The sequence below is a fragment of the Dermacentor albipictus genome, chromosome 1, assembly GCF_038994185.2.
Source record: "Dermacentor albipictus isolate Rhodes 1998 colony chromosome 1, USDA_Dalb.pri_finalv2, whole genome shotgun sequence".
Taxonomy (NCBI): Eukaryota; Metazoa; Arthropoda; class Arachnida; order Ixodida; family Ixodidae; genus Dermacentor; species Dermacentor albipictus.
Genome location: NC_091821.1, coordinates 179549392 through 179564176, shown reverse-complemented (window position 1 = coordinate 179564176; position 14785 = coordinate 179549392). Strand labels below are relative to the sequence as shown.

The 14785-nt window shown below is 50.6% G+C and overlaps 2 protein-coding genes across 6 annotated transcripts in view; one reads left to right on the top strand and one right to left on the bottom strand.

Moving 5' to 3' along the window:
- Mcr (macroglobulin complement-related) overlaps positions 1-14785 on the top strand; it is a 242829-nt gene that overhangs the window by 52697 nt on the left and 175347 nt on the right. The gene's annotated exons all lie outside the window — the stretch shown is intronic.
- LOC139052946 (uncharacterized) lies at positions 10950-12302 on the bottom strand. The gene is made up of 2 exons (XM_070530095.1): positions 12156-12302; positions 10950-12098 (listed from the first exon to the last, which is right to left on the bottom strand). Exon 2 carries the CDS (start codon positions 12060-12062, stop codon positions 11361-11363), a length of 702 nt encoding a protein of 233 aa, XP_070386196.1. The 5' UTR covers positions 12063-12098; positions 12156-12302; the 3' UTR covers positions 10950-11360.

The following is a 14785-nucleotide window of genomic DNA, read 5'->3' as shown; positions in this document are numbered from 1 at the left end:
CGCTTTCCTGTTTTTCGACCTTGCAGTGTTACGCAAGTACTCAGTTAAATGTGGCATTGTTCGGTTGTCATTATTCGCTCGAGTCGTTGACATTTATGCAAAAAATGTATTTGAAAGAAATCCATACAGAACTCACCTGGCGATGATTTTCGATGTTACGCAAGAGCATTCCCATAGCACACATTCGTTATGCAACTTCTAGAGCCGAATGAGCGTATGGCGCGATGGTTGCGTCCGTTGGGCTTCGTCCCTTGAACACTACGCGTCTCTGGCGGCCTTCTAACCCTACACGCGCGAGCTCCGCATCACTCATCAGTATCGTGATAGCACGATGGTGGCGGCATATACGTACTCTTTCGCTTTGCTGTCGCACGTTGGGTGCCTGAGTGCTCTCTCTTCCTCGCCGCCGCTGGGGAGAGGAATGCTACGGAGACAAAGCGCTCACAAGTGAGAGCTAGCGCTTCGGAAGAGTCCCGCGTTTTCATCCACGTTAGCTTAAGCTGGGGAAGATAGAACATAAACACCTTATTAGGAACAGTTAAATAAGGCAGAACACAAAGGTTTCGTTTTCGCTCGACTCTATGCTGCCCGCGCTTTCTCAATTCAGCAGTTATCGCGTAGCGCTGCGCTGGTTTTGTTAACTCGCACAAACTGAAAGTACCATAGAGTGCCATGTCCATGTGCTGTTGCGGGATGCCCGAACAGTCCCCGCAACTTTAGCGAGAGCATCTGCAGCGCCGAATGTATAGGCGGATCCAACGAACTGTACTAGCTCGGCTTCTTCTCCACGGCCGCGTGCGTTTGCGTTTTGCGCAAAAAACCCGTAGCGCCGTCTGTCAGGTGCCGTTTTACCATAGCTACCATAGCTTTACCCACCGACGGCAATAAAAGGCGGTGATGGTGTATGTAGCGTCACCACTCCACTCTCGGGGGCGGGCAATTTGAATTGCGCTAAAGGTTGGCGCAATTATTTCAGACGCGATTTTCTCCTCAAGGGCTAGACAACCGCTCAGAACGTGAATCGAGATAACCACGCTGATAAAAAGATTGTCCAATAGTATTGGCTAAACCGAGCCCTGTTTTTCTCATTGAACGTTGATTTATATTTTAACTCTTCACTAAAAGTCGCGAAAAGTGACGTTTGGCGCCCCACGTGGCAAAAACGTGAAGATGCATAATTGACCTATCAGGTGACCGGGTTGGGTTGCTAAGCACGGAGGTCACGGGATCGAATCGCCGCCACCGGGGCCGCATTTCGATGGGGGCGAAATGCGAAAACACCAGTGTACTTAGATTGAGGTGCACGTTAAGGAATCCCAGGTGGTCCATATTATTGGGGGTTCCCCCAATACGGCGTGCCTCATAATCAGATCGTGGTTTTGGCACGTAACTCCATAATATGAAAGGTGACCTTCTACTAGTATACGCGGTTCCTGATCTTTCTATTAGTATTGAAAAGCAGTGCACTTTTTTTCTATTATACGTTTTTTTTAATATATAACTTACAGTGTGCACATAGTTGTGAGCAGAAAAAGTGGCGCTGCCTTCGCTTAACATTTTCTTTGAGTCGATTTTGTTCGTCTATTAGCACAATAACGACGCCGGGGCCCAGCTAGCCGTGACGTAAGCGTGTACTTGGGGAAAACGCGGTAGGAATATAAGAAATGTCTGTTCGACAACGCAAACGTATTGTACCAGCTTTTTACTTTCAAGAGTGGTTGAAAAGGTCAAAATAAATGTGGTTAACCACAGTTGCACTCACTCCTGTAAAAGTAGAACGATGGGCGGCTTTCACAATTTGCGAGGCGGGCTATCGGCATCGCTGTCACTTCTCAGCGACGCTGGTGAACGGACTCTCTTTTTGAGAAGCTGCGCAGTTCGGAAAAAATCTGCTTGCAAAGTATTCATGCGCTTTTTCAAGTAACTGCTGCAGGTGTAAACTCTACCGAGGGAGCTTTTCCTTGCGCCATAAAAAACTGGGCGCTTAAAAATCAGTTGTCAGTCCCTTTAACCTAAGTTTTTTTTTTTGCACGAAAGAAGCGCTGCCGGGTTTCTGGAATGGTATTTTAGCAGCCCGCGTTGAGTTAAAATTAGCCGTTAGTGTCCCTGTAAGACGAAATCAAAGGCCGAATTGACGCATTTTTTCGCATGTTTTTCGTTCGGAAGTGTGGTTTTCCATTGGCCGGCATCTGATCTTAGAAGCCGTTCTAGCGCGCGAACCTTTTTGTGAACACAGTCTCAGGACCGCAAAGTGTTCGCTTATATTGTTGTAACGAAAGTGCACGTCTCACTTAATGAATGCACTTGAAATGTTGGCACCTGACTGAGGTTGCCCCACGTCGCTTGTTATCGTCGCAGTTATCGTCTTACCCTATACAGGCCTCCAGTTCTCCAGTTCACCAGTTCCAGTTCTCCAGTTCCAGTTCACGCGACCTGCTCGCTCGCCGCTGAGCAGGTCGCGTTATCAAATCCCGCCCAGGTGGTCAAAAATAGTCCGGAGTCCCCAGACTACGACGTGCCTCATAATCAAATCGTATTTTTGGCACGTAAAACCCTATAATTAATTTAATGTAGTGTGCTCCGTATACATTGTATCAGGCACACTTTGGGCTTTCGGCGCCTACGGCACCGCATTATCAGTGCGGTGACATTACGTCGCACTTGCCGAGCTTCCCTTATCTGGCTTTGTGACGATAGCTTACGCAACGTTTTCCTCGATGACATGGCCCAGGGAGCTGTGGCGGGCTTAGTTGGTTGAAAAGTACCAGCACCAGCGATAAAGCGCATGATACATATAGGATCCCGGCTCCGCATGAGCACTGGCTTGGTGCTTATTCCTATTTTATTCTGCGGAAAATTCACGTACGATTGAGGGGTTGTGAGAAAAGTAGTGAAATTGAACAATATACATAGATATATAGAGAGGGAGAGAGGGGAAGAGATAAAGGTTGTATAGAATAGACGAACAATTTATCTCCTCTCAAGATCTTTAATCTGCGTGACGGTGCATATGGGCATCTTCGAAGTTTGCCTCCATTGAAAACAGCAATATCCGGAGCCGGCCATTAGCCCGCAGTATGCTTGCGCCTTAGTTGTTCCGCTACATCGAGGGTTACACGTTTCTGTGTGGAATTGTCTACACTAGCTGCCTGGACCTCACCTTTGTTTCACGCTCCTTCACTGGAAAGGTCAGGTGGTTTTCGGACATTGAAACGCGGGGAAGTGACCACCTACCCACTTATCTTAGGATTGAAGTGTTTACGGGCTCCAAGTTAGCCGGCGTCACTCAATGTATTTACTGGCCGATGTTCAAATCAGTTGTCGAAGAGGGATAATTGTCAGCGTGTTCTTAAATGGCCTAACGGTTCGATTTGGTTTCTTTGCTTTCTTTCTCATTTTGATTTGCTAAAATTTTCCCGTTTTAGACACAGAAACAGGTTTCAAATTCAGGTTTGCGCCAGTACATACTACGATTTCTCATGCCGCCTTTTTATTTTTTATTTATTATTTCTGTTGTTGCTATTACTAATGCTAGAGAGAGAGAGAGAGAGAGAGAGAGAGAGAGAGAGAGAGAGAGAGAGAGGGGGGTGATGCGAAAAGCGGGGAGGTTAACCGGAAGATTACTAACGCTAGTCACTGGAATAACGGCTCTTGCGGTCTACCCCGAGAGCGTAACTTTCCTAGCTAGGCCTCTGAAGTATAAAGCCGAAGTTGGAATTTGGACAAGTGCACCGCGTCACGAGTTAAACTAAATCACCGACAAAGAGCCTGACGTGGTGTTTAGAACGGGAATTTATTGTAGCTTCTAGGAGCAACGTGCTGAGGCCTTATATATGTGTAGCCTAACGTATGTACTGCAAAGGCGACAAGTTCCTCTCCCGGTCACTAGCGGCAGAGGAATAGACGGACTGTAGGCCGTGGGGACCGCGGCAGGCGCTGTCCATGAGCGAGTGGCTTCGGCCTCTTACCAAGATGGTGTCGAGAGTGACAGTCGTTTTAGCCTCCTTCCTTTTCTTTTTTTCATTTGTGCTGCTTTCTTGTTTCAGCTGTATAGTTTTCTTGCTAGTTGTTGCCAGCAGTGGCGACGCACCAGCAAGCGAGGCGCCATCCTCATTTTTTAAAGCGGAAGGGAGAAAAAAGAAAGGAGGGAGGACACGGACAGGATGAGTCGAATTCCCACGTGGTCAGCCAGGCTGCTTACCTCTCGCACCTTCTTCTTGTTATCTTTGTGTTTCCCTTCTTCGACTTCCGCGGTAACGACGCCGTTGACGCGTCGCGGAGCTCCAACAGGGGAGAAAAATGTGCGCAAATCTAATGTATACAGAGGAGCCGATGAAAGTGGCCTCGCCATCCGTTCTTTCTATTTTTATTGCTTGTACGTTTTAGTTCGCCCTAGCCCTTCCCCTTTACCCACCTCTCGTCGCGTCTGCTGCCTCCTTCTGTCTTGCGACAGGATGACTAAGCCTGAAAAAATGTTTGAGAGAGAGAGAGAGAGAGAGCCGCGTAAAAGGAAAGCGACTGTAGAGCGAGCCGGAGGAAATTTGCGCCCGTTGACGCGATTTTCCTCCGGGGGCGTCCGCTGCTCGCTATGGAGACGGCACATTTGTCGGTTCGCTGTTGAACTCGGATCTCGAGCTCCAGCGTGGCCCATTCGCTGTGCAGCCTGTGCGCTTGTGATCCCCGTTCCGTTAAAGGTTTCGTTAACAAATAAGCGTAGCGTATACATGACGCGCTGACGATCGTGTCGGCAAGTTATTACGGCGCTGCGCACTGCCCTGAAATCAGCTGAAATTTCAAAGGAAACGCCGCGCGCCTTCAGTCTTTAGGCAGCGCGCTCCCAGCCAGGGAGTCGTGGTTACAAGCGCACATGTCTCTTCGCAGTGGGTGTTTCGTTACTCACCATGGCTAATCAACGAATGCGGAAGGCGCAACGCCGCAAGAAAGCAGGCAGTGCTCTACGCCGCAGTATACGTCAATACGTCCCTTGGCTCCGGTACAATGTGGGTGGAAGAGCACCGCTTGGGAATGGTCGCCTCCCGGCGGCATAGTAACAGGACAATTAGTTTGTTCTATCTCCTCCAATATTGAACCGATTTGAAATGATTTCGGCAACACTCGTCTTAGACGGCGCCTTGCAGCTTCCAGTGTATATAAAAAAAAAAAATTTGCAGTGATGCCTGGGGAGGGGCCCTTAAGGTTGTTCCGGGTTTATGAAGTTCCTCCGACGATTACTATATAAATGATCGAATATGTTCTATACTACCTTTTTATTTATTTATTTATTTATTTATTTATTTATTTATTTATTTATTTATTTATAACGTTACCGCTTCTTGATGGACGACGAATGGCGCACGTTGCGATGTAGGTCACCAAAAACAGACTATTGACTCGTCTTAGTATTTACTCGCACCGAACTGTACGCGGAGGTTCCGGCCTTAATGTGGCCGCCACACGTGCGCAGAAGACTTCCAATCGACTGGCCGCGCCAGCAAGACATCCAGCGAGCTTTCCGACAGTTTTCCAGGATGTGCCAACAGTCCGAGCAGCCACACGTGTCGTCCTATGGATAGGACGGTTTTGACGTTCTGTACAAGTGTTTACGGCGGATGCGTAGCACCGTATACGACGCGGCATCCGCTACACGACATTCTCCGGCCATGGGAACATGTTTTAACCTGATAGAACCCGTCGAAAACTTTCTGCACGCGGCTGTTGGTATACCGACTGGTATACTGCCACGTACGACGATCTTTTTTTTTTTCTGACGTGCATTGAACCCAGGATTGAATGCTCACACAGGTGGCTTTGTTCTGAAAAAAAAAAAAAAAAGCCTTCCGTATCGGTCGCGCTCGTAAGTCAAATTATTTCTTGTTAGTGAAGAGCGCATGGGATATACATATGGTTGTTCGTGTTGGGGTAAAACCCGATTTTACCCGATTTTTACCCCGAACATGTTTCATGAGAATCGGGTTAAACCCTCTGTCTCCCCGAACGGACCTTCCCAGTAGCGATCAGCACAATCCTGCGCTGACGGTCCACCGTTCTATCCGGGTGCCCCGCGCAGTGTAATTCCTATAAAGAAGCGGGCGCATTCTCACCCTGCTGCTTGGAGAGTAGATTTTGCTTTCTAGCGCTGCACTTTTTATCCCCGCTTTCTTGACAGGTCGCCGTTTACCCCCCGCCGATTACCAGCTTGAAACAAGCACCAATTTTAACGCGTTATAGTTAAAAAGCCCGTGATACCTTCTTATAAAATAAACCGGGTGTATTACTTAGTAAATCTGTAGATTTCACCTGAAACAGCCCGTATTTCGGTATGGTTTCACACACGCACACGCACATGTGCACACACGCGTGCGTGCGTGCGTGCGTGCGTGCGTGCGTGCGTGCGTGCGTGCAATCCGCTCGACCACTCCGCCAGAGCCCTTACAGAGTTTCGACGCGAGAACGTGAAGCTACAGTGCAACAAGTCGATGGAATGCTGCGCGGTGACATCATCCAGTCGTCAAAAAGCCCGTGGGGATCTCCTGTAGTCTTGGTGAAATAAAAGGGACAAAACCCCGTGTTTCTGCGTCTATAGTCGCGAAATGGAGGATGGTTCCGTTTTCCATTTCACCGACCGGCATCGTCGTCTTTTTCACCTGCTTCACGCGCGTGCTTTGCCAGTGACTCATGACACAGACCCCAACTTGAACTTGAAAAGTCTCTCTCTCTCTCTCTCTCTCTCTCTCTCTCTCTCTCTCACACACACACACACACACACACACACACACACACACACACACACACACACACACACACACACACACACACACACACACACACACACACACACACACACACACACACACACACACACACACACACACACACACACACACACACACACACACACACACACACACACACACACACACACACACGATTTCTCCTCAATTATCAGTTTGAAAAATAGCACCCGATTTTTACCGATTGTGCAGTCAGTGCCGTGTCCAGTCATTGCACCCCCGCTTTTACCCGGCTTCGATTAAAGGTTCCGCTGCTGGGAGATTCTCAGACGGATTTCCCTTTTTGCCGCCGCTGCTGCTTCAGTGTACCAGCGATCGGAAGCTATATTCTTCTGGCGGATACTGGAGACAGAATGCGTAAACTTGGAGACCGCTTATGGGATTTAGTGCTAAGGGTTGCGAGAGGGAACTCTGTTAGGGACATGGGTGCCACTCTGTCACTCTCGGGCTGCGTGTGTATATCTTTATTATTTAATTTTTTTCTTGCCGGTAGTTGATCTAACATTAAGAAGTTCCGTTATGTAGATAAACGGAAATTCTGAGACGTTTCAGTGCAACTTCCACTAAGTTGTGCTGCGGTGCGTCAGCGTTCTTGTAGCACGTTGCTTTTGTGACTGTTTTTCGCGCATCGTGCCTATGAAGTGTCGGCAGTTAGTGAAGAAAAAAAAAATGCGCACTCGCGCGCGGAGCTAGCGTGCTAAAGAAAGAAGAAAGAAAGCGCGAGTATAGAAGAGGTATACGAAAGAGTTAGCGGCTTCGTTATACACCGTGTGGTGACGACGTGTGCAGAGCGGCGGGCGCCGGAGTTAATCAGAAGTGTCGATCAGGTTCTTCCATTAGCCGCATCCCGTTACACGATGTGCGGCTGGTTGCGGCGAGCTGCTCGTGTTTGCTTCCGGGGACGCTCTTGGCGCAGAACGGAAGCGGACGTGGCGCTTGCGCCGCAGCTCGCGCAGGCACGCACGCACGCACCTTCGTCGGCGTTTTTTTCCTTCGCCAGCGTCTCCTATGCGAGGAAGTAAACGCGCCTGCTACAGATGCGTATATCAGAGCCTCACGCCGCTGGCGTTGCCGACTGTGCGCTTTGCGGCGTCGACATGTTAATGCGTCGTTCGCCTCGCCAACGCGTCAGTCTCGCGTCGCAGACTGTCATCCCTCGCTATTTCGCATGCCCTTTCGCGTTATTCCACGCTTGCGTGGAACTTTGGTGTTAAAGCACTGGTATATAATAATAATATTTGGGGTTTTACGTGCCACAACCACTTTCTGATTATGAGGCACGCCGTAGTGGAGGACTCCGGAAATTTTGACCACCTGGGATTCTTTAACGTGCACCTAAATCTAAGCACACGGGTGTTTTCGCATTTCGCCCCCATCGAAATGCGGCCGCCGTGGCCGGGATTCGATCCCGCGACCTCGTGCTCAGCAGCCCAACACCATAGCCACTGAGCAACCACGGCGGGTACTGATATATACTATGTATATCATTCGCAAGTTGTTTTCGTGGAGTAGTTATAACACGTGGTCATAACGCAGTGATCCACAGCGAAACAGTTTTTGTGGCAAATTACTAGTTGCTGGTAAATTAGATGAAAGGGAATATTTGGGGTCCATCAAAAAATAATAATAAAAAGAAGACTCCTCTCTCGAAAGAAAACATTATGAGTCATTCCACCAGCGAAGCTGCTTAGAACACGACACGGAGGTGACACATAATTTTTAACAAAGGTACGAACTCATTTCTTGTCTTGATTTGTGGTCATTATTTCACTCGCAAATGCAATCGCATTCTTTGATAATGTCAAACCGATGCACGTACGCCGCTGGATGGGCGACTGGGCGGGATCGGTGTGGCATCGCAAGGGATATGTCTGCAACGCGGAACGCGTAAACCGCTGCCTTTTCGATACCGACACATATACATTGAAATCACCCACAGTGGCAACAGAGGTAGTGTCATCGCAGCTAATTCACGCATAGTGAGTAGCCATGAACCGTACTGGACTATGAAGAAGAAAATAATTTTATTAAAAAGAATGGTCCGCCACTTTTGGTTGTGGTGGCCTCAGGTGGCGGCTCGAAGTCCTTGGACTCCGGCGGCATCTTCCGCTTAACGGACGGCCCAAAACATTTTTTGCTTGCTTACGGGGGTATGAGACATTGCTCGCGGGGGTATGAACCATTGATGACACTTTTCGACATGCTGTTCTGTATGCTGTATGCGTGATTAAAAAGAATGTAAGCACTGTTCGAATTCACTTTGCTGAGTGCTTGTAGCCTCTGCCTTACAGGCTATGAGCCATTCCATTTTTTGCTTGCTTACGGGAGCATGAATGCTTGCGAGGGTATGAGCCATTGATGATGATAGTTTTTGTTCACGGAGAACAAAAAATGCACGGAACCCTAGCCATATACAGCTTCGCTGTAAAAACAAAAAAGCGGGAGGGGGGGGAGGAGGATTTCAGCCGTGTTGACGTTATTAGCCCATTGTGTTTTGTTGTTTCTGCCAGGTCTTTTTACGAGATCTGTTTCAACCAGTCGCCGCGAGAGCTGACTTTAAGGTTTCCTGATCTCGTGAAGGTTGACTGTAATGAAAGACTCGGAAATGTCAGGCAGTGCGCCCTGTCGAACTACATCCGTGCAATCGGCGTAGGTTTTCCGGCGGCTTCAGACACGATGAGCGCCGTAGAGTTCTCTCGCTTCTTCGCCATCTACGATGGCGCATGTTATAGGGCGATGCGTCTCGGTGGCTCCCCCAGAAGCCGTTCTGACGATGTTTCGGCTTCCGATGGAAGTTGTGGCACCGTGCAAAACATTGCCCGATGGCCCCGGTCGCGTCTGCGCCGCCTTCCGCGTCAACTGCAATTTCTTCTTTCATTCCGCTCCTCGAGATTCTGGGACACCGCCCGTCGTAATGCCCGGGACGTGAGAAATCATTTCCAATGAAAGCGGCGTCGCGTTGTACGGTCGACCGCGGCCGCCGTGTTTCCTGTCACACGAGCAGTGCGCGCCGTGCCGCATACTTGCATACATTGGCACCGCGCGTGGCGAGAGGGGGCCGCGACAAGAGCGAGAAAAGCGGTAACGGTACAAAGAGCCGCGTTCGGTTTCGCGGCCCGTGAACGCTGGAGGAGACCAGTGGGCGCGTATCGATCTGCGGCCGCTGCTCTTAGGCGCCCGAATCGAGCGGGCAAATTTCGTTTTCCAAATCGCCTTTGCGGCTCGTGCCTCTACACTTGAGAAATGGTCTCGGTTTGTATGCCGCCGCGCTTGACGCCAGCCGCGCGTGTCTCTCTCGAGGACCCATTCAGCGGCGGCGGCGGCGATGCTCATCGCACGGCGGCTCTCGGCCGGCCGTGCGCGACAGCGCGTGCACACAGCGCACGATGAATGGCGCGGCGTAGCCAAATGGTCTTCGGCTATGCGAGCGCGCACCGAATGTCAACACGGTGGTGCCTCGATGACGTCACCGCTTGTCGTGGCTGCCACCGCGCGGCCCAAGCGGGCTGGCGCACCGGGGCCGTGCAGGCACCGCTGCCGATCGAGCTGGCCAGCGGACCAGGTCACCTGACGGAATCGCCCTATCTGTTGGATTGATTGTGCGAGTTGCACTTGTGGAGTTTACATGCGAGTGAGAGATAGTAAGATACGGTGGTACTACAGTTGTACGACATTAGCGCTTGCTGTCTAAACGGGAGTTTCATTTGCTTGCATGTACGACCTTATAGCGCTAAATGCCCGTCGACGCCTCTTTGAGGCGTCGATTCAGGCGTCAATGGCCAGTTCGTGTTCCACATGCGTGCTTTCCTGCTTTGTCATTGGGACGTCCATTGCGCTGGGCATGCTATAGTACAAAAATGATGGTATCCCAGAAATAGAAATACCGATAATATAGACTTTGGATAGTTCATTCTTATGTTAGAATAGACAAGCTCGGAGCAAACGAGATCTGTTTTATTGCTACGTTCTGGCAAGCAGCGCAATTGTATACAGATGGGTATAGTGCTTTTGTGCTAGGAGCACAGAACAGAGGAATACGGGGACCGAATTCACAAACATTTTCGTTTGTGAGAATTGTTTCTCACTGGCCAGCCGCCTGCCTTATAGCTAATACGGTGGCGGATGTTACGATTGGCAACATCTGTTCTTAACGAACCGCTATACAGCCTATACTTAATAACTGTCCCCGAGTATAGCAACCGTGTTTACAGGTTAATTGCCATGTTTCGTCATGCCATGCTCTGCATGCAATCCTGGACGGTAGCCGTTATCTCGGCATCAATGTCAGTAGTATTCGTAAAATATTCTCGTTGTTGGCCCAGCAATCTCAGGGTGGTCTCACACGCTGGCTGAAACTAAAATTCTTCAGTGCGGCGAGCGCTTAATTCTGTCAGTGGCACTTACGCATTCGTACCGCGGCAAACGCCAGCCGGCGAGAGATATGCAGGCAGTGATCAGCGAGTCAAAACGTTTAATGCGTGGCTCCTTTCTCGCACACAACTTGCGCACGCCCGCGCGATCGCCACGAAGTGACGGACCGCTGCGTTCTCCCGGGCGCGTGCGTTTCGCTCAGGAGTTGCGCACCGCGTACACGGCGTGCACGAAGAGCGCGATGGCCACAATGACGGCCACGGTGCCGACCATAATAGCGAGCGCCTCGCGTTGCGCCTTCACCAGGCTGGCGATGCCGGCGGCCAGGAACATGACGAAGCCGAGCCCGTAGTACTGCACGGCCACTAGCAGGGGCAGGTCGCGGCCGGCACGCGAGCCCACCAGGCCGTTCACGAAAAACATGGCGCCGACGAGCGCGTACGTGAATCCCAGGTTGCAGAGGAAGAAGAACACGTCGAACACGAACCCGCGCAGGCTGAGCGTCGTGACGATGGCGCACGAGCAGAGTACCTCCACTATGCCCAGCATGCCCGGAGTCGTGCGGTAGTACTCGCGGTTCAGCTGGAGTCGCACCGAGCCTCCGCCCAGGCTGAGCTTCTTGCTGTAACCCGATGGCTGGTGCTGCTGCTGCGACCGCCCTTCGAAGGGTGCCGGAGGCGCCGCCATGAACGGCGGAGGTGGAGGTGGCGGCGGGGCACCCGGATGCATCGGTGGTGGTGGTGCCTGATGTGGCGGCGGGGCACCCGGATGCATCGGTGGTGGTGCCTGGTGAGGCGGCGGGGCACCCGGATGCATCGGTGGTGGTGCCTGATAGTCCGTGCCATGCGGCGGCGGCGGCGGCGGCATCAACCCTGGGCCATGCTGATAGGGCGCGGCCATGACCTCTGCTTCCGTTATCTGCGACCGCTTGGCGACCTGCGAGCGAGAGCGAGTGCTGCCGCGAGTTTGGGCGTGGAGCCACTGTTCCCTTACCTGGAAGGCTTAGGACCCGAGTGGCGTTCCGAAGCTTCACGCTGTTTAGCCCTCGGACGCCCGTTCGCTCGTGTTTGGGGCGCCACTGCCTGCTGCCCAGCGGCACGTGCGTGATCGATGCCTGTGAGGCTTTCGAACGATTGAGCTACGACGAAAAAGGACACATGAAAGGGAGCTACGTGCGCTGTATGCATGCATACAGTACGAATTTTTCGGGTAACGACCTGGTTAACACAGTACGGTGCTTTCAAAATTCGGGCTGTAGATGCGACATTGCGCTACGAAATAATTGTTAATGGTGAAGGAAGACGTGTCTGCACATCCGTGTTTATTGATTATGCGATGTCACGTCCTTTAGCGCATCTTATATGTTTTGGGTGCTTATGTATGCCGCAGTAAAATTGCGAAGCACATAGTCACGACAACAGATTCATTGCACAGAAGCTCCGAAAGCACTGCTGTACCATCAAAAGTTTATGCAAATCCCTCTACATACGTATGTACGGCATAGCCACTGAAGAAGGTTTGCCGATTACGACTGCGTGCTATAGCATCGGTTAATTTATTACTGCGTCATGAAGGGGGGAGGGGGGGTACAGTTACCGTTTTTTCTGCCCTCTCAGCTCGCAGTGTTTCTTTACAGTCGTTTTGTCTGCTAAATCTCAGTTGTCGCATATAATCAAATGCACCTCTAAGCGTTTCTTTCTTTACTTAACCTGCACTATAACGCGCGCCGTTTAGTGCCCCTTCTCTTGCATTTGGACGTGTGGACGTCGTAGTGGGCCACGATCGTCACGCTCTGTCCAGCAACAGACCGGGAAGTAGCCCTTTTTTGGTGCCCTGCTCGACGGAGCGAGCTTCACGAGAGTCGACAGTGTGCGCCTCGGACTTGGAGGGCTGTGCAATCAGGGGAATGCGGCTGCCGTCACATCGGCTTACGGCGGCGGAGGGAGCACCGCGGCACGCCCTCCGCAGGAACTGCGTCCGCACGCCAAGGGTTCGAGATCGCAACCCCGAGACGTCGACATGACGCCGATAAGAGGGGCGAAACAAAAGAAAGCGATGCGGGCAGCAGCGGGGGATGATGCCGATAAGTCGGGAAAGTACAGCGCCTTTGGCGACACGACAAGAATTTCGTGCACTTCGAGACCAGGACCTTTCTGTTCCGGAGTGTCCCCTTTTGGCGCTTCTCTCTTCGTTTGCGCCTTCTAGAGTATGCGGGAACAATGTAAAAATAAAACGAATCCGCGTCTCCAGACCAAGAAAAGGAGACTGCGTGTTCGCTGGCCGTGTTGGTTACACTCGCTTGAACAGGGCCGTTTCGGCGCCTCCGCAAGACAGCGTTGCACGGCTGAGGACAGCGTGACACTCATTTTAGTGTGAATTGTGCTTGGTTCTTACTTGTGTTAGTTCCACGCTTTGTTACTAGTGTACTAACGCGCGCTCCTAATTCACTGCGTTGCGTTATTATAGTTCTGTGATATTAACCCACTACTACGCTTATAGTTCAGGAGGAAAAAGTACGCGCATAGTCACAACTCAATTGGTCCCGCGGGCCGAAATATCGGTTTCGCGCTGAACGTATTAGTTGCAAATTACGATTGGTGCATGGCGCGATACCGACAGAAATGACTCGGGTGCTCCGGAAACAGCGTGCGTTAAAGTTACACGAAAGAGAAAAATTATTCGAGCCGTATTAGTAAACGACCCCTTCTACGCATTAAAAACTGTGATGGCAGGCTTGATAAGCCAGAAAATACGCAAGAACATAACACGGGGGGCGACGCCACCTTGGAAGTTCCCGCACTACGTCGCCGTGACCTCATAGAATTTCACCCCCATCTGCTCGATCGGGTCAATTTCTTTATCCCTAAACATAATACATTGTGTTATGTGTTATTGTATTAATACATTGTGTTACTGATACTAAAGATAAGAACATTGTATTATGAATGAGCCAAAGGTTGAACATAGCAAGCTTCGAGCACATTTAGTGCCGCCACAACAGCTCCCGAATACGAGAAAATACTCGGTCTGTGACGTCACACTGACGTACCGGGGCTGGGTTTGGGCACGAAATTCAAAAAACACCAAGTTAGGCCTTAGTTTTCTTTTCAATTAATCAACCTCTTACCGCGAAACTAACGAAAAATAATGTTTTGAAAGGGTAATTTATCAGCCTAAACTGATTTAGTGTTTCTCTTTAGTGGTCCCTTTAAGATGGCGCTATATAAGAGCTAATTTATGGACGTATAGTTATTTTCGTACTGCGTGCATTGGCGTTTTCGTTCTTCCTCTCCATTCTATTTCTACTCCTCCTAGGTTTACTTTCACAGGTTCACTTGTGCATGGAGGGCGATTTCAATTGTCCCCAATAAAGAAAGAAAGGCGCTACAAATTTCCTATACTGGCTTAGCTTCCTTCTTTGTATGGCATCGGTGCCTAAGGATGCTCGATGCTCAGCACCCCTTTTCCGGTGCCGCGAAAGCGCTGCGTTGACTGATCTCGTTTCGGTTTTTGATTTGTCGCGAAATTCGGGGTGCGCGCCAACGGAGCGACACCGGAGGACTGCAAGGGAAAATGTTCGGCGCCTTGGAGTTACGTGAATCGCGCTGCTCGCGGCCGGGGAA